This window comes from Purpureocillium lilacinum, assembly GCF_023168085.1.
Source record: "Purpureocillium lilacinum CBS 284.36 DNA, scaffold_2, whole genome shotgun sequence".
NCBI lineage: Eukaryota > Fungi > Ascomycota > Sordariomycetes > Hypocreales > Ophiocordycipitaceae > Purpureocillium > Purpureocillium lilacinum.
This window is the reverse complement of record NW_027072112.1, coordinates 3,942,951-3,963,074: the sequence shown is the minus strand read 5'-3', so window position 1 is coordinate 3,963,074 and position 20,124 is coordinate 3,942,951. Positions and strand designations below refer to the sequence as shown.

The window sequence follows — 20,124 nt, the reverse complement described above, 5'->3', positions numbered from 1 at the left end:
CGAGTCGCTCGCCGGGTCCACCCGTCTACAAAAGACGATTCGCGATGAGGCTGATGCGAGCGACAATTCGACAAGTCTCCGGTATCTGACCGAGGCGCGGGCACGGCACTTATTCCCGTGGACATTGCCTCGACATCCGTCCATGCACGGCAACCGCGAACGCGACAAGCGACACACCACGTGTAAGCACCCAAACCAACAGACGCGCTCCGAGTAACGGAGCCAGCGCCCCAATCCAACGCAAGTCTCGAGCAACACCTTCCGAAAGAGATGGTTGCCACAATGTCGTTTTCCCCAACCTGGGAAGCCCCGGAGCTGGCGATGTCGGCTCTGCGCAGGGCGCCGCCGATCGCTCCGATGCCCGGCCCCGCGGCCCTCGGATCCTCGTCCGGCTACGGCGGGGCGCGTCAGTGGTCCCATGACCGGCAGAAACGGTCGGGCGCATCGTCGCATGGGGCGCCATAACTGTCCCGCGGCTTGCAACGGAGCTCGACTACGGCCGAGGTCGCAACCGGATTGCCATTACACTATCACAAAATCCAGGTTACAGGACGGCACAGGGGAAGGGGGTGGCGCGAAGCAATCGATGGACCACCCTGAACGGAGTCGTGCATTGCGATTGAATGACCTGGTCCTCGTGCCCGCAGCGAAAGGGAGAAGTGACACCGCGCTGCTTCGTATTAGTCCGTAATCCGTTGTCTGGGGCACAATCCAGGAACGTCCAGGAACGCATTGCGCATCACGCGGAGGCCCCGTCACCCGCTGCCAGACCCCGGACGGGGGGCCACGCACTCCCTCCCTCCCCTTTGTGCCATGAGACAACGGACGAGCGAACCTCCGCCGCGGGCTGGCTGGGTCGCCGGATGCGGCGAAATGAAGCTGGCCTGGCCCCCTCGACCCCATGTGCCAAACTGGCCCCGATGGTACGAGGAACGAGGTACGAGGAACGCAGTTTCAGAGCTTGTTCCTTTGCCGCCCTCGCCGCAGCCGCGCCCCCTTGGCACCTTTTTCATCAGCGAAGCTTTTGCTTTGCATACGAGTCAAACATGGGGCTCGTCTCCCAGGAACAGGCATCCATCTAGCCATCCATGCATGCATCTGCCAAGGGCGGCGGCGGGCCGGTGTTTGATTCGAGTACGATGCGCCAGGCCAGTTGCAACGCAACGCCGGGGTTGTGCACTGCCTGCTGCCGCGCAAGATTGAGCGAGCTTGGCTCGTTGTCCGCCCGCGCCGCATCTGACCTTCCTTCTGTCCCGCCACGGCTAGGGCGGCGGTGCTTTCGCCGGACTTTGGGCGGGGTCCGATGCCGTGGCGGGCGTCCTGGGCAACGCTTTCACGCTGGGCCCAACGGTCGTCGTGACTTTGTGCACGGGCGCAGAGGACACATGCATCGCACGCCCACCCCCCCTCTCTCCCGTCCGGCGAACCCACCACTCACTCAAGCACTCGACGGCTACCGCCAACCCATCCAGGTTGCCGCGAGGTTGCCGTGAGGGAGGGAAGCTCATGCTCAGCTTCGCATCTCTGATGGGGGGATGAACCTCTGTAGATAGCCTACCCGCGCAAACCTTCTCTCTATCTGACAACCCTGATTATTCTGTTCCGTGCCCTCCGGGTGCTTCTCCTCACGCTCTGGACGCGATCTCGACCGCGGCAGTCGCCAAAACGGCACCCCGCCCAAACACCAATGATTGCCGCGAGCGAAGCCTCACAAGGGCGCGCGCGGCACATGGCACTCGTGACGCCGCCGCCGCCGCCGCGGAGCCCTGTTCTTTGTTGGCTGGCGTCCCGGTTTTGCCTTTCCGCTGCCGATGACAAACTCACACAATGAGACGGATAGGGAGCGCGCACAGCGCTTCTCCCTCTGCTATCGCTGATGTGATCCGCCATCGCTGACGTGACCACCCTCACGGCCAGATCGCAGCTCCTGGTTGGCCAGCAGGCATTCGAGGTGCTGCTGTCTGCTGTCGCTGGGAAGCACGCACGCACGCACGTTTCCAGTGCACGCCCTCTTGTCTCTCTCCCTTGATGCGAGACACGGCGTACGCCCCTCCCCTCCCCTCCCTTCTCGTTCGGCTGATGAATCAACGCGCCTTTCCGCCCTGCGTGCTGGCCCGCCGCGCACTCTCCGAGCCGCCGAGCCCGAGCTCCGGGTGGGTCGGCGAGGCGGCGCCTTGGTCGCTTTCTTTTTTTTTCACCTTGGGCTGTCCTTTGCCTTGATTGACGGGGCGCGCTCATGATTCATGCCGGAGCCGCCTCCGCCCCGGTTTTCCACCAAGGCGGTGTCCGCGCCCTGCAGGGGTCGGAGTCACGATGGTTGCAGAACGAGCAAAGAAATTTTCATTGCTCGTCACAGTCATGAATGTCACTGTTGAGGGAGAGTGTAGTAGTTGAGGTTCAATCGACTCTGTTCAATTGTCTTGTTGTGCCTATCTAGCGGCCCAGATGCCGACCGATCCCGCTGCCACTCTACCGTTGGCTTCAGCTTCTCCTGAGAGCCCGGGAGCGGCAGACTCAAAAATGCAATCCGTTGTTTCATCCATCATCATTGGTATATCCCTTGACAATGTGCTGTTTGTCCTTTCTAGAGTGGTGACCGTTCTCATAAAACATGAACGTGAATGTATAAAATCAAGTCGCTTTTTAAAACCATTGTGCCCGCCATATGCCGTGAGGTATCATGCCCATGTAGTAGTAAACGCCGTGCTATGCCATCGCTGCCGTGAAAGAATTGGAGACTGAAATGAGTTCGCTGGAAGAGTGTGTCGAAACCTAGTATACCGAGATGGCAGATACCAGGCCCGCGGGAGTCCTCCGCGAGACGTAGTACTCTTCGTCGTAGAGCGAACCCTGCTCCTTGGCCTCCTTCTCGGTGTAGGGCAGCGAGGCGTCAGCGGGCGATGGCGGCATCGACTCGTCGTCAGACTCTTCCGAGTCGTGATCGGCGAGAAGCTCAGGGGGCGAGTTGGAGTGGGATGGTGTCCGGACGAGCTCGAGCTGGGCGTAGTCCTCCTCGAGGTCGTCGCCCATCTCCTCCTCGTCGTCGTAGGCGGCGACCGGTCGCGAAGTGACGACCGGCGTCCGGGCGGAGACGGCGGGAGTCATCTCAACGTCGTCCTCGTAGTCAAAGTCGGAGTCGGAGTCGGAGTCTGACGAGTCGGAGTCGTACTCCTCCTCGGGCTGCTCAGCGATGCTGTCGGCCCACTGGACATGGCGGGCGGCGGCCTTGTCGCCGGCAGAGCCGCGAACCGACTGGTTGAACCAGCGCTCCTGCTCGCGCTCGGCGTCGGCAAGCTCGAGCATCAGGGAGTCAAGCAGGTTGGCGTGCCCGACGAGCAGGCGGAGGTCGTGATCAGGCTGGGCCGCCTCGCGAGAGAGCTTGGCCCGGGCCTTGTGAGCCAGGTAGTAGGTCTGGGTGATGGACATGGCTTTCTTGGTGGCGGCTCGGATGAGTGGTTGTTGCCTTCCAGAGGAGAAGCTAGCAGTCTGAGGTCGAGCAACTGCGGCGGTGGACATGATGATCAAGAAGATCCGGATGTGTCTTCGGGAGGGGCGGGCCCGGGTTGTTATAAAATCCAAGCAAGCAAGCGACTTGCAGCGTGGACCTTGGCGTTGCCGAAGGGGGGGTGTGTCGTGGTGGAGACAAGTGGGTGTGTGGTCAGAGTGGGTTTTTTAGCGGGTGACTCAAGGCAGCAGACACGCCCGATTGCGGTGCAGGGATGCCGAAACTGTGCCTGGAGGCGGTGATGGGAGCAAGCTGGGAGATGAGGTGCTGGCTCGCTTTGTCATGCAGGCAGATGAGACGAGTAGAGTTGCTGTCGTTGTTGATGGTGATGATGATGTCGTTGTTTTGTTCGTTTCGTGCTTGTTCGGGGGATGCTCGTCGGTATCTGGATGTGATGGGGAACAAGAGAAGCTGTCCCGGGATCGGGGGGGGATCCGGATTCTTTTAACTCGGAGGGTGAGCAGCCCGTCAGACACAGTCCGCATCCCGAGCCACGACGACGCCGACGACGACGACACGACAGCGCAACGCACGCCCGGGCTTTGGCGCTCGCGGACCCGAGCCCGCAGGGGTGGTGCCGTAAGGGTGTGCGTTGGGTGCGCAAGCCGTGGACATTCCGCAATCCCGCTGACTAAATCCGACGACTCTAAGCCCGCAAAGCCCGTTAGGCTCAGGCTCGAGAGCCAAATCCGAGGTCTCGACGGCCGCGACGGAACCCGAGTGCCCGGCCATGTTGCCCCGTAGGCTATGTACCCTCGCGCGTAAGGGTACACCGCTCGCGGGGTCGGCGGCTTGGAAATCCCCTTGGCTGGGCCTCAAGCTTCGCGCTGGCGCCGCGCCACGGGCGGATGGACGTCTCGTTTCTCCGAGCGGTATTCCTAATCAGCGTCCTGGTGATGACTGTTGCGCCCGCGCCCTGTGATTCCATCCCCCCATCCGTCCCTCCGCCAGGGCACGTCATGCCTCCCCAGGGCTTCTGTGTCCGCTGGAGAGAGCTGCTGGAGACCCTGCTGAGCGGGTTCGGTGCTGCACTGATGCTGCTTGGGGCACCACTATGTCCGCCTATGCCCGCCCGCCCGGCCCTCCTCCTGCCGCCGGTCGCCGTCCCATTCTTTTGGATTTCCAACCGATTCCCCCAATTTCTCAGCATGTCATGGCCTTATTTTTGTCCATGGCGTCGAGACTAACTCGGTTCCGCGTCGAGTCAGACGCTTTGGCGTTGCCCTCGATGCACCATCGTCGTCTAGCAAGGCGTTATGTCCGTGACGGATTACTCTTCAGAGGCGTGCTGGCCGCCATGATGCATGATGATCAATCCCCGGGCCCGCCCCGCGATGCCGAGCCATTCACGCTTTGGGAGCAATCGCAGCACCCTGCCGCGAGGCGTGTCCTAGGCGTGTCCTAGGCGTGTCTTCATCATTTCGGCCGTAGCGAACTATCGTCGCATTGCCGATGCGACGTGCGTGTTGCGCGTTGCACTGCCCAGCAGCATGTCGCAACGATTTTCTGTATCGGGCAGCACAACGTGGCCGCTGACGGGTCGGATTGCTCGCGTTGCTGGGCTGCGGCTATCAATCAATCAGTCAAGCATTGCACCGCCTCCCCCGTACGAACCCGTCGCTTGCTGTCCAGTCATGGGACCGGACAGGGCAGCAGCACCGGCAGCGGCATCAGCACTGCCCGGACAACGCGATGGATCCGAGAGCGAAGACGACAGCGGCGACGACAGCGCTAGGACTGGTAGGGCTGAGCTGCGGCGGCGATGACTCCTCCGCCTGAGATGCAGGGCAGCCACCCAGGCAACTGCAATCCCCGGTCGGGGCCATTCGAGTCACCGTGCCGACTCGTCTCGGGATCTGGGTGCGCCCACGCACCAAAACGGACCGCCGTCCGTGCCGCTTTTGCTGCCGGCGCTACATCGCGCGCAAGGTTCAGATGCTGCCTGTTGCCTGTTGATTCACGGCTGAGGCCGATTGGCGAATGAGAAGGCAATTGGTTTGGTTCGACGATCGACGGCGGTTAATACCGAGTCCAAGCAAGCAGAATTCACGTTGCATTGACGAGTCGATGCGGCGGGCGAGGCAGCAAGGTGACGAGGCATCCACTTGCCAGCCGTCAAGCGCAATACCACCCGTGGAAACTCGCTCCTTCCGTGGTTAGAGGCCTACGGGATACACGCAATCAGGTTGTCAGGCTGTCTCATCGTCGCCGTGCCTCCCCGTCAAACATCAATCCCGTTTACCCAATTAGCGACGACACACAGACGGCATTTCGGCATCGCCAAAGCTGCATCACGGCGTTCAACTTTCAGGGCTGCAAAAGCGGCGCGGAGCTACGCCAGACGAGGGCAGCGCCACAGCTCGCTTTCGCGTTGATTGCTGACAGAGCCCCAAGACTGCAGTCGATGCGAGCCAGACGAACAGCCCGAGACCCCAGCACGCGCCATGCCGTGCCACTGCGCACGTAAGCAGCCAGACGGCGTCACCATAACGCACGAATCCGCGTCCGGGGTTGCGCGTCTCACCAATAGCGCCAGCATAGCATAACGGCTGCTGCGAGATGATGCGCACCCCCCCTCGGGCTGAAGCCAAGGCGGTGGGGCCATCCCGAGTTTGATCCTGAATGCCGCTGCTTGGCAGATTTGGTTACAGATGGCTCGCTTCTGGAAAACGAGCACTGCCTGCATGCCACCAGGCACAAACACGCGCCGCCGCGTGTTTCTGTGCCGGCCACCCGTGTGCAGTGTCAACAGGGTTGCTTCACCCATGAAGCTTCGTCCGCAGTTTATTGGTGGCTCGGCGTTGCCTCGCAGCGTAGATGCCGCTGTCACTACTTCGCCTGTGCCGCACGTTTGCGCCCGTCTAACACCGGAGTTTGACATTGCCACCAGTCAATGCAGTACCAGCGGGCCTTGCGAGCCCACTTACTACGTATCGTGCGATTTCTTCTCGAACGATTCTGAGCTTCTACGGTTAGTCAGTCATTGCAAACGCTTTTTCCGCTTTCGGCCGAGAGCAAACAATTTTTTCCTCATCGTGAAGCGGCCCCTCGTGGTGGAGTTTGCTCAAGGGTAGCGGACTTTTTCTCGACTTCGGACCCATCACAAGTTCCGGCGCCGACCTCCACTCTTCAAGCCACGGCAAGCCACCAAGTCCCCAGGGCCGAAGCGCGAGCCCACTCGCAGGGCTGGCTGCCCGAGAAAGTTTCTATGCCCGGACCCACGAGCTTGTCGGTCACCCGCCCTCTGTCCTTCTGGAAGGGCTCGGGCTGGACGACCCTGGTGTCCCTGGCTTGCCGGGACCCGTTATTGCCGCAAGCCAGTTGTTCCGGCACTGACGGGTTGACGTCGAGCCCCGGCGTCCAAGAAGCAACTGGCGCGCACATGACCAATGTTGCTCGCGTCCTGAGAGCCATCGCGAGCCGTATCCCCGTTGGATCCGCGTTGGTCCACGGACTGGGCTACATGGACCGGCCTTGACTGGTTGGTGGCATCGTCGCTCGTCGCCCGGGTCCTACTTTCGCCTCAGTCCGGGTGCCGCGCCGGCCACGAGGAAATCCCGCCGGCAGAGGCATGGGTCAGTCCTTCTAGAAGCCGCCCAGCGCATGTCACACGCCCAGGACGAGTTCGCGACCCTGGCCGGGGCTGGCTGGAGAGCATCCTTTTGGTCAGCCCTACAGGAAGTGATGGTGAGGTCACCGGCCGAGCTTGCCGTGCCGCCCAGTACACGATGATGTATGCACCAAGCTTCATTATCCGGCTGCCCGGGGCAAGCTCGGCGATGCCAGCAATTCCCGGCTCGGGACACACGGTGCCTGCCTGGGACTAGGTATGTAGCCTCCTGTCAAGCCATGCCACACGAATGTTTGACGGGCAGAATTCACACCCCTCCAAAGCTGCAGCGAACTGCAGAGAACGTACGAGTTCTTAGACCAGCCACGGTTTTTCCGTCCAGTCAAATAATCTCTTTCTGTTTTCTCGTACAACCGTGAAGCTGGACTTGTACCAAATACCCGCAATCGCCTGTCCGTGCAAAGTTTTCTTCTGGTGCAGCCTGCCATTCTGGGTTCTGTGAAAAGGCGCGCGTGTTGACATGCTGCGCAACCGTACTTGCGATGCCACGGCCACGTTGACCACCTCTGATGTCTCATCAAGGCCCAGTTGTCTTGTCAAATGGGTCAAGCTCAACGTACCCTAAGGCGACGCACCGGATGTTCCCGCGAATGATCGGGCCATTGTACCCATGGTCGACGACGATCCGGCCGGGCTTGTGCTCCACGTGGGTGACTCTGCCCGCAGGGCCCCCGTTAAACCAGTGCGTCTTGCGATTGCTGACGATTAATTCCCGGTGGTGCGGCTCGTTGGCACAGTTTGCGGCCTGCGCCGGGTGGGTGTTCCACAGGCACCAATCATAGTTGGTTTCGCACTGTCAAGGTCCAGTCAGCGTCTGACCCAGCAACATCGTGCCCCTTTCGAGGCTTCGCGGCCGGACTCACGGGAGTTTCTGGATGGCAGGCAGCGTAAAACCGCTCAGGCAAGTTAAGTTCCTTGAGCAGCGTGTCCAAGCCGTGCGTCCCTTTGAAGCGCGCAAAGTCGATCTCGCACTTCTGGGTCTGCGCGTTGCACCTCTGTGGGCAAAACTGTTAGCACCAACCTCCATGCTCTCATCGTCGCGCGTGTGCTCATCAGTGAGCGTGAGAGGGAAAGAAGAAGAGTAGGACGAGGAGGAGAAAGGGGGAGGGGGATTTACGCCAGTGACGGATGCTCGCTTCTTGGACCTCTCCCATACCGCGTCCGCACGGTCCCAGTCTGCGTTCGTCCAGTTCCCATTGGGCAGGAGCAGAATGTCGGCCACGGACGCCGCCGAGGTCGCCGTCATGGCCGCCGTCGCGGTAGAGCTTGGCTGCATTTGTGCTGCGGATGTAGCGATGGGGAAAGGCTCGTCTGTCTGTCTGTTGATGGACAAGATCCTCGGCGTTCACATCCAGGACATGTGAGCGAGCGTGGCCATCTTATATAGCCCCTTCCCATCAACATGAGTTCTTGAGACGGCGTGCTGTACAGGACGCAAGGGCCGGTGCATCGCATGTCGATGTGTCAATAATACTCAGCGACCAAAAGCGCCCGTCTGACTCTCATGAATCCAGATCAAAGACAGCTCCAAAGCCCCAGCATCCCATTACCCAACTATTACTTCTTCTGCAACGCTTGGCTTGCGTTGATTCATCGAGCGTGTCGTTCGACATATTGCAGGTGACCCCCAGCACGGGCTTTTGTGATGGAGCATGCAGCCCGCTGAAGGATAACTACTCGGCCCATGCGCGCGGGGTGGCCAGGCGGCGTTTCATGCGTCCCAGCTTGAGCCGCCAGTCTGTGAACATGAGGGAGAAAACATCACGCAGCGCAAGCGCCGGAGCGTTAATTTCCAACGTCATGTTTCAAACGCCCATACCCGTGGCCACAAGCAAACCACACCATTGGGACCTTGACCCTAACTGCTCAAGAAAAACTGAGCGCGAAGGGAGCTCGGCACAAGACGAGGGCTGCCCATAGTGTACTGTGCTGGTCGACATCATTGGGGGGTCCTCGAGGAGATTGTTCCACTTCTGTCAAGTTAACCGACCATTAGATAATGTGGAATGGCACATGATGGGAAAGAGGCAGATATGCACGAAATCTGACAGTTCAAATGCTCCGTCGCTATGTGTCGCGTCTAATACGAAAATTCCCCGAAACACCTCCGGAGGGGAGTGTGGTCTAGTCAGCGTGAAGCTTCTGCTTGGTTCTCTTCCGCTTGCCGCCGACTTCCCTGTCCTCTTCCACCTCGAGCAATGCCTCCCGCTTCTTCTCGCTCACAGTCTTGAGCGCGTCGCGGATGACTCTTGTCTCCAGGTTAACGCCCTCCTCTTCCCAGGTCTCGAGCTCGCGGCCCACGCGTTTCTCGATCGCCAGAACTAGCTCCACATCACGTTGTCCGACAAAAGTCGCCGCTTCGCCCTTGCGGCCTGCACGAGCGGTACGACCGACGCGGTGGATATAGTCATCCGGATCGCGGGGAATGTCGTAGTTAACGACGAGGCTGACCTCGGGAATGTCCAGACCACGGGCCGCCACATCGGTAGCGACGAGAATACGGGCAGCTGACGCGCGGAATCGCGCAAGATTGTCAATCCTCTGACGCTGGGGGAGCTTCGAGTGCAGCGAGGTGACGCGGTGGTCCAAGAGCCGGAGCAGGTGGTGCAGATACTCGGCTGTTGAAGTCCGGTTGCAAAAAATGATGACCGTCTTGTCCTTGTTGGCTTCGGTAAGAAGAAAGACGTGCAGGTAGTGCTCCTTGTGGGTGACGGGGATTTGAATGTGCGTCTGCGTAAGGGTCGTGGGGATGGCAAGCATCTGGGTGTCGACCTCGCAAACGAAGACCGGCTGTTTGCCCGGCTTCTGGGGCATGTTCTTGAGGGCTCGAACCTCGGGGGTAATGGTAGCCGTGAAAAGCAGGGTCTGGCGCTCCGTGGCGGGCGGCAGCACACCCAGACACTCCTCCACATCTGGAAGCATGCTGCCCGGGCCGGAGGCATGCAAGAGTCTATCCGCCTCATCCAAAACAACGAAGCGCACTCGCCTCAGGCCGCATATCGTGTCCTCGCCAGATGTTCTGATGTGATCTGCAAGGCGACCAGGCGTGGCAATGACAATGTGAGGCCTCTGGGACAGGGCAATCGCCTGAGCGCGCATGTCCGATCCACCAGTCACGAGGATGGCCTTGAGACTTTGCGGTGAGGATATGGCCTTGAACTGCTCATAGATCTGCAATGCCAATTCTCTGGTGGGCGTCAAGACGACGCCAAAGATTGCGCTTGGGTCCTCGGCCCACCTTTGCAGGATGGGCACGGCAAAGGCAACCGTCTTTCCGGAACCGGTCCTGCTGCCGCCGATGCAGTCTCTCCCCTTCAAGATTTCGGGGATGCAGCCCTTTTGAATGCCGGTTGGTCGCTTGATGGCCATGTTTCCAAGTGACTGTACGAGCCATGGTCGGACTTGGAGGGACGAAAAGGTTGTGTTTGGATCGACCGGCGCCTGAATGCGGTTCTGCGGGATAGTTGGGGTCCCACTGGTGGTCGCCTGCGCTGCCCGCTTAATCCTCGAGGGCGCTGCAATCGCGGTCATGGTGGGCTTGAAGCTCCCAGAGCCATTGCCCTCGTCGTCTTCATCGTCCTCATCGTCGTCGACGGCGGCTTCGAGCTCGGCTCGAATGGCTTCGGCAGTGGGGCATGTCCGGCGGCGTTTCCGTGATGTAGTGTTGTCGAGGTAGTCGGACTCGGCCGACGAAACCGACACGCCAGACACGCTGGCAGCATCTGAGTCGGACTCGGCGCGATCGGTATCGGCGCGCATCGTGATTCCGTTGCTGTGTACGATGGTCGTCGGGATTGGATTTGTGCCGAGACCAGTTGTGAAGCTGAGACAGAAAATTTGGCGATTCTGCCGCCACGGAGGTGGAAGTCAGCCGCTCGTGCAGGAAGGCGGTGGGGGCGGACGTTCGGTGGGGTCCGGTGAGCGGGCGAGGGTGGGGTTGGCGTTGGGCCGCCGACTGACGACAAGATCCAGGTACCGAAGTGTCGTGTCTCAGGGTACCTGAATTGACCGCGCAGCATCATCCGCGTTGCGTTATCGCCGCCGTCCGACGTCGACAACACCCGTGGCCAGAAAGCCCGCGCCCATTCGGCAGCGTCTGGCCCCGCGCGCACGGATCAGGAACCGGTCGGTGACGCCGAAACGTGCAGCACGCCTTCGAAATTAAAGGGCGCCGCGTCGGCAGCCTCTTGCAGCCGTGTTGGCAGCTCGGCAGTGGCCCGCCTCGAGTCTGACAACCCGACGACGGGGCCCCAGCAGCGCACGGCCAGCCAGTGCAAGGTACGGGACAATACTCCCTGCAGTGGCACTGTAACAAGACGTGCGGAGTGCAGTGCACAAACTGGACAGGGGCAGGTAGACGCGCGCTTGGGGAACCCGTGACAGGCGGGTGCTCGGCTTGAGGCGGACGGAAGAACATGGGGAGCGCTGTTTCCTCCTCTCCCCTGACCTCTGGTGATTCAATCAAAGGTTGCCCCATGCCGAGGGATCAAGGAGCGAAGCGCCCGCCACAGGGATGCCTTGTCCTGCTGAGACGCCTGTCTTGTGGAGCCCGAGTTACACAGCACCATCGCTCGACAGCTAGAATCCAGATCTTCGGGGGGCGGGCGCCGTTCTGTGTCGGTCAGGGCGAGCGGACAAGATGACAGACTCAAAGTTCTGAACAGGATTGGCCGTGCCGTGTTCCCGGCTGCCCGTCCGCGGTCTTGGAGACCTGGTTGTGAGTTGCATGTCCCGTCATCATGCTCTCCGGTCTGCAGGCGTCCGATTTGAGCTTACGCGGACGCCCACGAATCCAGCGTGGTGCTTCTGAGGTTCCGTCGAGTCATATGCCTGTGTCAAAGCTCGCCTGCGCTTGGGGCGTCTCTTCACTGTAGATGCCAAAGTTGAACGGCACGCGAAGGCACAGACCATGGAGCGGAAGATCCATGCATGAGCTGGGACGAGCCATGAGTCGTGAGTCGTGAGGCGGACCGTTCATCAACAAGGGCCAGCGCCGGCGCAACATGGCGAGTTTTACATGGCTGCACACACCAAGTGCTGGACTGGATTCGTGGTACGAGGCATTGATGTGAACGATTCGCGGAGGTGTTTGGCGTGCTCGTCAGCGAGAGTGTGATCAGCCTGCCTCCGATGCATCCAGCGCACCCACCATCAAAAGGTTCGGCCCCTGTCCTCGGCTTCTGATGGGCTGGTCCCTGTCCCCGCGCCGCACTCCCGACCGCAAACAATGCGAGCCGCGCAGCCGATGGGCTGAGTGCGCCTCGTCCATTGGCGAGGTGCGACGCGGGCTGATCGACCGAGGGAGGGTTCTTTTGGTTGTTGAATGTGACGGACCAAGAGGTAGGGCCGGCTTGCCGCGCCCGTGTACCAACGGTACATATGTCGATGTCGATGAACTTGTCAAGTCTTCATGCCTCGCCGTTGTTGGCGCGGAGGTCGTGGGCCACAGAGGCGCAGAGACTGCGACAGCCGGCGGTCTGGTCGTCCGTCCGATCAGGTCGTGCGCTGCCAGCGTGAGAGCCGACGTGGCATCCAGCTTCCAGCCCAGGCTTGACAGGCCCCCCCCCCCCCCCCCCCCCCCCCCCCCCAAGTGCTGCCCGGGGTATTAGTGCTTCAAGATGATGGTTGGCGCCAAACGGTCCGTCGCCCGTCGCCCGCCGCCGGCAGCTCCTGTCGTCCCCCGCTGGCCCCTGGCAATCACTCCCCCGGAACGGTCCAGTCAGGGCTCCAGCGGCGCCAGGCCTCGCCTCAGCCAGGGATCAGGCTGCCGCGAGAGTCCGGGGCTGCCATTGGGGGAGATGCCGATTCCGCCCCCCCCTCCGGGCCTCAGCGGTTGCCTCCAATGGCTACCGTCACGGGAGCCACTGGGCGCACGGTGCACAACGCCTTGCCAAGGTGTGTGCTGGGGGGAGGCACAGCGAATGCTTGCTGTGCACCAACTCTGGGCCGTATCATGAGGCATGGTGGCACCCACCCAACTCGCGGTCGCCGTTTTGTGTGTGCAGGCCAACTGAGTGCTGTACAGAACACAATTACTGCGGGAGGCGGCCGAGTGGCTGCTCCACACAGCTGACTGACTGTGTTGCCAGCCAGCTTTGTCGGTCCAGTGGAGTCGAGGCCGGCATCTCGCCCTGGCCAAGTACCTGAGGCGGATGTAGACAGTGGAAGGGGGCCCTGGTGGGCGGGATGACGGACGGGCCCAGTGGAGGCCAGCTTCGGGCCTCGACCGACCAGCACCACCACCTCCTCCTCTTCCTCGCTCCTCTTCCTCGACCCAACCTGGGCCGTCGACAACTTGACTTCGTTCCTGTCATTTCCATATCGCTTCTACTGTATCGGGAGCACATATTCATCCTCGCCTCGCGCCCTCTACCATCTTCCTCGTTCCTCACCTGTCCTGGTCATCGGCACCCCTTCGTGCCGGCATTCAGCGAGACTCCGCACTAGCTCTCCTCGTCAACCTCCCGTCCCCACCATCGGGCAGTTCCCTCACCGCGTCACCTCGCCTCGCGACCCTCGCTGCCACCGCCGTTTCGGCACCGGATGGACGTTTGCGTCATCTTCTCTCGCTCCTGACCTCGTCTTGATCTATCGAGTGACGACTGACGGACTTGTTTGAAACGACACTGATCACACGACGGCCCCAAGCGCCAGCCAGTTTCGGATCCCGTCCACCGAGTGCTGTTGCTGCTGCCGCTGCCGCCGCTGTCGTGACGCCTTGCCGCTTCAGTCTACCGCGGTGCGGTGCCGCGACATCTCACGGTCTCTTCTACGATCCTCTTGCTCTGGCTGCCCGTCGTCACACTAGCAGCTGCCGACTGTCCGACCCTCCGCAGCTCCGTGCAAGCTGCCTTGGCCGGACGGTTCGACGCCATAATGAGCGACCTGACCTCCCACTCCCAGACCACCGAGCCGCTCTCACAACACGTGCGTCACCTACCCCTATGTCTAGAGCTGTCTGGCCAAGTTTTCGCTGACCGTTCCGTTAGCCGCTCTCCTCCTCGTCCACTCCAGCGTCGCTCGCAACCCCGAACCCCATCCCTCAAATGTCCTCCCCGGCACCAATACTCCGTCCCGCCATTCCCGGCACCAGGAGCGGTGGAGGACGGCCGCCCAGGCTGGGTCTCGCTATCCCCCCCTCGCCAAACGTCAAGCCCGTTGGCAACCAGCCTGGGCAGCAAGCTGCTCCACGGCCGCCACTCCCGACACTACATCTAGCTACCCCTATGGGCAGCCAAATAACACCCTATGAACAACCTCCCAGATCCCAAGGCACGCAGCCAGGCCACTCGGCAGATGGTGGAAGCGAGAGCAGCGCAGCCCACTCGAGGTCGGGGAGCTTCGGGCCTCTTGATGGCAGGGCCAGCAATCCGACATCGGCTGGCTCCCAGTACTCGGCGCTGTCGTTCGCGTCGCAGTACGGCATCCCGGTGACGAGGGCACAAGGGACTCCTGATCCTGTATCCGCGGTGGGGTCAATGTACTCGGAGAGAAGTGAAGGCGGCGTGGCCATGGAGCGGGACGGCAGTCTTCAGGGGTTGGAGGCTTTCGACCAGCTGAGCCTCGACAGGGCCAGAAACGCAGACGTTGAGGAGCTTGACGATGAAGGGTGGAGGATTGCGAGCATGGAGAAGCGCATCGTCGAGTTGGGCAACTTGGGCGAGGGTGCTGGCGGCGCCGTCACCAAGTGCATGCTCAACGGCGGCAAGACTGTCTTCGCCTTAAAGGTACGTGGGATGGAGGGCGCTTGGGCCGACTGGAACTGGTTGCCGCTGACACAGTACTTTCCTGCAGGTCATTACTACGAACCCCGACCCAGACGTCAAAAAGCAAATTGTTCGAGAGCTCGGCTTCAACAAGGAGTGTGCCTCGGAACACATCTGTCGCTACTACGGAGCCTTTGTCGATCCATCAACAGCCACCATATCTATCGCCATGGAGTTTTGTGAGGGCGGCTCCTTGGACAGCATCTACAAGGAAGTCAAGCGACTGGGCGGTCGCACGGGCGAAAAGGTCTTGGGCAAGATTGCCGAGGGCGTGCTGAGCGGGCTGACCTACCTCCACACGCGCCGGATCATCCACAGAGACATCAAGCCTTCCAACATCTTGCTCTGCCGGGACGGAGCCGTCAAGCTGTGCGATTTTGGCGTATCGGGCGACTTTGGTACGAAGGGCGAGGCGAACACGTTTATCGGCACGAGCTATTACATGGCTCCCGAGCGCATCACCGGCCAGTCGTACACCATCACATCCGATGTCTGGTCTACAGGCGTCACGCTGCTCGAGGTCGCGCAGCATCGTTTCCCCTTCCCGGCTGATGGAACGGAAATGCAGCCTCGTGCCGGACTCATCGACTTGCTGACGTATATTGTGCGTCAGCCGGTACCGAAGCTGAAGGATGAGCCCGACATGGATGTGTACTGGAGCGACAACTTCAAATACTTTATCGAGTGCTGGTATGTCACCTATCTGCAAATCCGTGGACTCATTTACTAACCAGCCTGCCTCAGCTTGGAGAAGCAGCCTAACCGCAGGGCAAGCCCGTGGAAAATGATGGAGCATCCCTGGATGGTGGACATGCGGGCCAAGCGGGTCAACATGGTCAAATACCTGTCATTCGTATGGGGTTGGGACGAGACGCCTGCCGGCATGTGACGTGCCTGCGTTGCGTTTTCACCTGCAGGCCAAAGCGACTTAGTGTAGCCCTCTTCCCGTAGGGTACACGGTCGAGCAGCAGCACACCACTGCAACGCCTCACGCGATGGCCAGACGAGTGCAGTAGCACGTCCAGAATGAGAAGGGGTGGAGTTGTTGGCCCAGACAGGTGCTGGACGGCCAATGACTCGGTACAATGTACGGCCTGAACAAGACGTGGATCAGGGTCATGTGTATCGTTTGGATCGGCAGTTAGCATGCGCGGATAAATCGTCGCATAAGATGAGTGCAACAGCATCTGGGAGAGCGCTGGGCCGAATCGAAATTTTGGAAAGAGTCATCTGTGCAAGGAATCTGTGGTGCCTGCGCTTTCTTCCCTCGAGCTTCCATCTTTCTCACGTCACGAGGCTTATAGCATAGGGTTGGGCATCAAATGATCGAGGCGGGCGAGTTCTAATTGAGTTATATACGCGCGATTCAGGTCGCCGCTTCGTCGGTGGTACCCTTTGCGGGCTTGTCGCTGGGTGCCTGCTCAGGCGGATCGCCCATGAGCTCTCTCAGCGTGACGGTCGCGTAGGCACTGCTCCCGAGCTGGAACTTGACAACCGCCGCAATCTTGTCGGGCTCGGCAGCGGAGTCTTGAGCGGCTGGCGGCTCGGCATCGGCATTCCCGTTTGCTTCCGCATGCGAAATGTCTTCCCCGCCCCCCTCCGTCTTTGTGCGCTTGTTGGCGCCTTCATCGTCAGGCCCATTGCGGCGACGCTTGCCGCCGCGAGCGGCATCGCTACCGGCCGACTTAATGATGTCGAGATCCGTTGGGTGCATCTGCTCCGTGTCGTCCGAGTACAGCCGCATCTCGAGGCTGGGCGTGGCGAGAAACCGGTGCATGAGCTTGCGGTATCGGCCGGGGAGGCTGAACTCGCGGCGGAGGCGGCGCATTGTGTGCGGGTCGAGCGCGCCGTTCTCCTCGCGGCCCATGAACTCCTCGTAGAATCGGCCAATGTCATTGTCCGGATAGCGCACGTCGTAACCCGGCGATGGCAGCACCACATCGTGGATGGTGAAGCGCCCGCTCGCGGCCTCCTCGTCTGTGAGAGGCCGGGCGCGGATGGCGTCATCGTCGGCTTCGTCACCGGGATTGACGATCTCGTCGCCGTCCTGGTCCTTCTCGGCGGTGGGCGGCGCGGCGTCGTCGGTGTCAGAGATGACGAGGTCGCCAGCAATGACCTTGTCGCCGTGGAGCTCCCATCGTCGGCTAGCGACGTGATTCCAGACGTGCGACTGGTAGGCGTGAAGGTACATGGATCGTAGGCCTCTTGTGATGTGCGTCAGAGCGCCGGCGTAGTCCTTGAGCGAGCCAGTGCCCATGCGCGTTAGGTGACGTAGGATGCACGACTCGGCGGTGTACCTGCCGGGCATGATACGGGCGGCCTTGCCGACGTCCTTGCCCGTGAGGAAGAGCATACAGGCATGGTGCCGGGCGTACTCGTCACGCTTCATGGCCTCGGAGGGGATCTCGCCGGCAGCGGCTTTCGCGGCAATCTCGGGGTCGTAGCTGAGGAGCGCCTTGACGGCCTCTTCCCATTTGTTGCCCAGGATGAGCTTGCCGATCTGGTGAGTGCCGATGTCGTACGTGCCGAAACGCTGATGCCCAAAGTAGTTGATCCAGCCGTGCTGTGCCATGTGATCCAACGCTGCCTGCACTTGTGTCCGCATCGTTTCAAGACGTGTCGAAATAGGGGTATCGGTGGATTCGCCGACAACTTTGCAGTTCTTGAGGGTAATGACAAACTCGTTTCCAAGGAGCTGGCCTAGATGAATCGGGTCATCGCGGTACTCATAGTCACCAGTCGCGATGCCCCATAGCTTGCTGTTTGTGCCGGCGAGGGCGCGTTGCCTCATATACCTGACAGAACAGCGCTGCGCGGTCGACGCTCGTCGGTCCTTCGTTCCCGCGTAGCCAATGGATTGAGGCTTGATGCGCAGCATGCGTGCGATCTGGTTGACTGCGTCCATTGTGTCACGGTTATCTTTGTAGAGAGTAAAGTGAAGGTATTCGCCCGCAGGCTTGTCGTCGGGCTGGCCGCGGCCTCCGCGGTTGCGCTTCTTTCCCTTGCGCAGGGGGACCTTGGTAGCCGTGATGGCACCCGTATCATCGGTGGAAGTCTCGAGCCGGGACTTGAAAATGCGGCGCACCTCGCCGTGTATTTGGCCGCGCTTCGACTTGTCTTCCAAGGGACCAGAGCTGACAGACGTGACTTTTTGTCCGCCCGCATCCTCATCGCCGTTGAAGAGCTTGACGAGATCTTGGGCGAACTTCTCGTTGACGAGGCTAGCCAGGGCGGCAAATTCCTCTGGCGAAATCTCCATCTTCTGCTCTGCCGGGATGGCCTCAGGAGTCTGGATCTCATTTGAAGCTTCGACCTTGGGTGCTTTATCCTCCGAAATTTGCTCCGTCTTTTCTTGAAGGGGCTGCTAGGCTGTTTAGCAGTTGAAATTTGAATGCCCAGAGGAATAGAATCGTACCTGAGAAGTCGGCTCATCGTTCATGCCAATGCTGCGCAAGCGTACCACATTGCCATCCTTAGCAATTTCGTTGACTTGGAAGTCGGAGAATCTACACATGGTCAGGAGCCTGCCCGCCCGTCCTCACAGTTCAATTTGGGCTCACCGAACACGCTGTTCACCAGTCCAGACCACGGTCAGAGGTGTGGCGCGTTGCGTGATGCCAATCAATTGAGAGTGCGATGCGCTTCCACGCGTGACATAGTGAGGTTGGTCCGCCATCATTAGATATCACAGCCTTAATCGGCTATGTGTTTGGCGTTCGCGAGGTTGTGAAGTTGACACGACCCGATGAGGCTCTGAGAACTGAGATGTCGTCGTGCCATGGAGGAGCGAGATTTGCGACGCTTCATTCTGCCGGCAGAATCGAGAAGTCCGCCGGTGACAGCAGGCGGTCTGACACCAATAGGCGGGACAGTTCTGCCCCACGATGGGATAGGCAGGCGGTGGCTGACCGATACGCCTGTGCTCCAGGGTAGCGTGATCGTCTTGCCCAGTCCAACACTATCCACGGGTCATGGTGAATGAAAGTTTCGAGGTTGCCATAGTCGGAGGGCCTCAAGGTGGATGTCTTGCGGGAAGTTGGATTGAAAATAATAATCTAAGCGGTAACCTGTTGCTCTTTCCAGCGAGCCTTTCCGATTCTCCGCCTGCCTTGTTATTGGGTGATCTTTCCGTGTCTGCTTGGCCCATCCTGCCACACGGGACGCTTTCACTACAAGTCCACAAGCCGCCAGACCAGAAACCTATGTCAATCTGCGTCCTCTTGGGAATAACGTCTTGACCTTTCCAAGAACAAATGCTGCATCCCGTATATCTAGGCCTTGTGTCGCACTACATTGCTACTTCAACATGGCGCCGCCTGTCCACCCGCACGTCGCTGGGCGTCGCCTCAGCATGGACCCTGGCAGCTTTCATATCCCGAGCCATCGCCGTCGTAACCATCGACATGGGACTTCACGAGATACTGACACGTCCGGAGATGCATCTCAGGGCAGGCCTGAGCCCTCTAGACGTGGCAGGATTGTTGCTGACGTGAACAGGCATGGCATCTGGTACTGTGTCCCCAAAGTCGCCCTGCGTCACCCGATTGCTTGGCTTGACCGAAGCTGCGCTGTTCGAACTCTGCGACATCGTTCGAGCAGGGCTCATCAGCGGAGACACACCGGAAACCGCAACCGAGAGCATCACAGACTTCTTGGAAGCAGCTACCATCGACGAGCTGCGAGGCATCCCGACCATCGGGCTGAGCACCATCAGGAAGACGCGCCTCGACAAGCTACTCATCGACATGCTCAACCCAGAGAACCACATCGATGCCGGGCCGTCGTATCCATGGACACACTTAGAGATAGCGCAGGGGCTTCAGCGACAATGGCGAGCGCGGTTTCGTGAACGCTTCTTTGACCTCGACCAAAGCCGATATCGAGCTCTTCGCGAGACGGGGCCTTTGCGAGGGGTTACGTTTCGCGATGTAGTGGAAGTTGATGGCGACCTCTGGCACGTGCCGGTGTGCAACCCGCATTCTGAAGGGGAGGAAGCCCTCCAGCACGAGCCCGGCTAGTAAGTGCCAGGCATCAAGGCGGCACAAAGTAGACATCCCACTGACGTTACTTGCAGCTAGTGGTTGAACATGGCCTGTGCCCACAGAGACGGCATTGTCGACAGCACGCTTGAGCGCGCGACCAAAGGACCTCAGGGCGTCACGGCGCTCCCGCTCTTGAATGGCAATGAAAGAGTGTGTTCGCCTTCAGGGGCCGTAAAATAT

At 60.3% G+C, this 20,124-nt stretch overlaps 6 protein-coding genes across 6 annotated transcripts; 2 read left to right on the top strand and 4 right to left on the bottom strand.

Moving 5' to 3' along the window:
- Positions 1 to 2,772: 2,772 nt before the first annotated feature.
- Positions 2,773 to 3,516, bottom strand: PLICBS_002958 (uncharacterized protein; the record flags this gene model as incomplete). The annotated part of the gene is made up of 1 exon (XM_018322674.1): positions 2,773 to 3,516. One exon carries the CDS (start codon positions 3,514 to 3,516, stop codon positions 2,773 to 2,775), a length of 744 nt encoding a protein of 247 aa, XP_018177904.1.
- Positions 3,517 to 7,653: 4,137 nt separating this feature from the next.
- PLICBS_002957 (uncharacterized protein) lies at positions 7,654 to 8,382 on the bottom strand (the record flags this gene model as incomplete). Its single annotated transcript, XM_018322673.1, has 3 exons — positions 7,654 to 7,929; positions 8,000 to 8,131; positions 8,254 to 8,382. 3 exons carry the CDS (start codon positions 8,380 to 8,382, stop codon positions 7,654 to 7,656), a joined length of 537 nt encoding a protein of 178 aa, XP_018177903.1.
- Positions 8,383 to 9,260: 878 nt separating this feature from the next.
- On the bottom strand, positions 9,261 to 10,895 carry PLICBS_002956 (putative RNA helicase; the record flags this gene model as incomplete). Its single annotated transcript, XM_018322672.1, has 1 exon — positions 9,261 to 10,895. One exon carries the CDS (start codon positions 10,893 to 10,895, stop codon positions 9,261 to 9,263), a length of 1,635 nt encoding a protein of 544 aa, XP_018177902.1.
- A 3,117-nt stretch (positions 10,896 to 14,012) lies between these two features.
- PLICBS_002955 (protein kinase C signaling pathway involved MAPKK protein) lies at positions 14,013 to 15,791 on the top strand (the record flags this gene model as incomplete). The annotated part of the gene is made up of 4 exons (XM_018322671.2): positions 14,013 to 14,063; positions 14,126 to 14,863; positions 14,931 to 15,592; positions 15,647 to 15,791. The coding sequence occupies 4 exons, from the start codon at positions 14,013 to 14,015 to the stop codon at positions 15,789 to 15,791; spliced, it is 1,596 nt and encodes a 531-aa protein (XP_018177901.2).
- A 477-nt stretch (positions 15,792 to 16,268) lies between these two features.
- PLICBS_002954 (uncharacterized protein) lies at positions 16,269 to 18,578 on the bottom strand (the record flags this gene model as incomplete). The annotated part of the gene is made up of 3 exons (XM_065600110.1): positions 16,269 to 18,263; positions 18,318 to 18,408; positions 18,463 to 18,578. The coding sequence occupies 3 exons, from the start codon at positions 18,576 to 18,578 to the stop codon at positions 16,269 to 16,271; spliced, it is 2,202 nt and encodes a 733-aa protein (XP_065456182.1).
- An 823-nt stretch (positions 18,579 to 19,401) lies between these two features.
- Positions 19,402 to 19,987, top strand: PLICBS_002953 (uncharacterized protein; the record flags this gene model as incomplete). The annotated part of the gene is made up of 2 exons (XM_065600109.1): positions 19,402 to 19,919; positions 19,981 to 19,987. The coding sequence occupies 2 exons, from the start codon at positions 19,402 to 19,404 to the stop codon at positions 19,985 to 19,987; spliced, it is 525 nt and encodes a 174-aa protein (XP_065456181.1).
- Between the last annotated feature and the right edge of the window lie 137 nt (positions 19,988 to 20,124).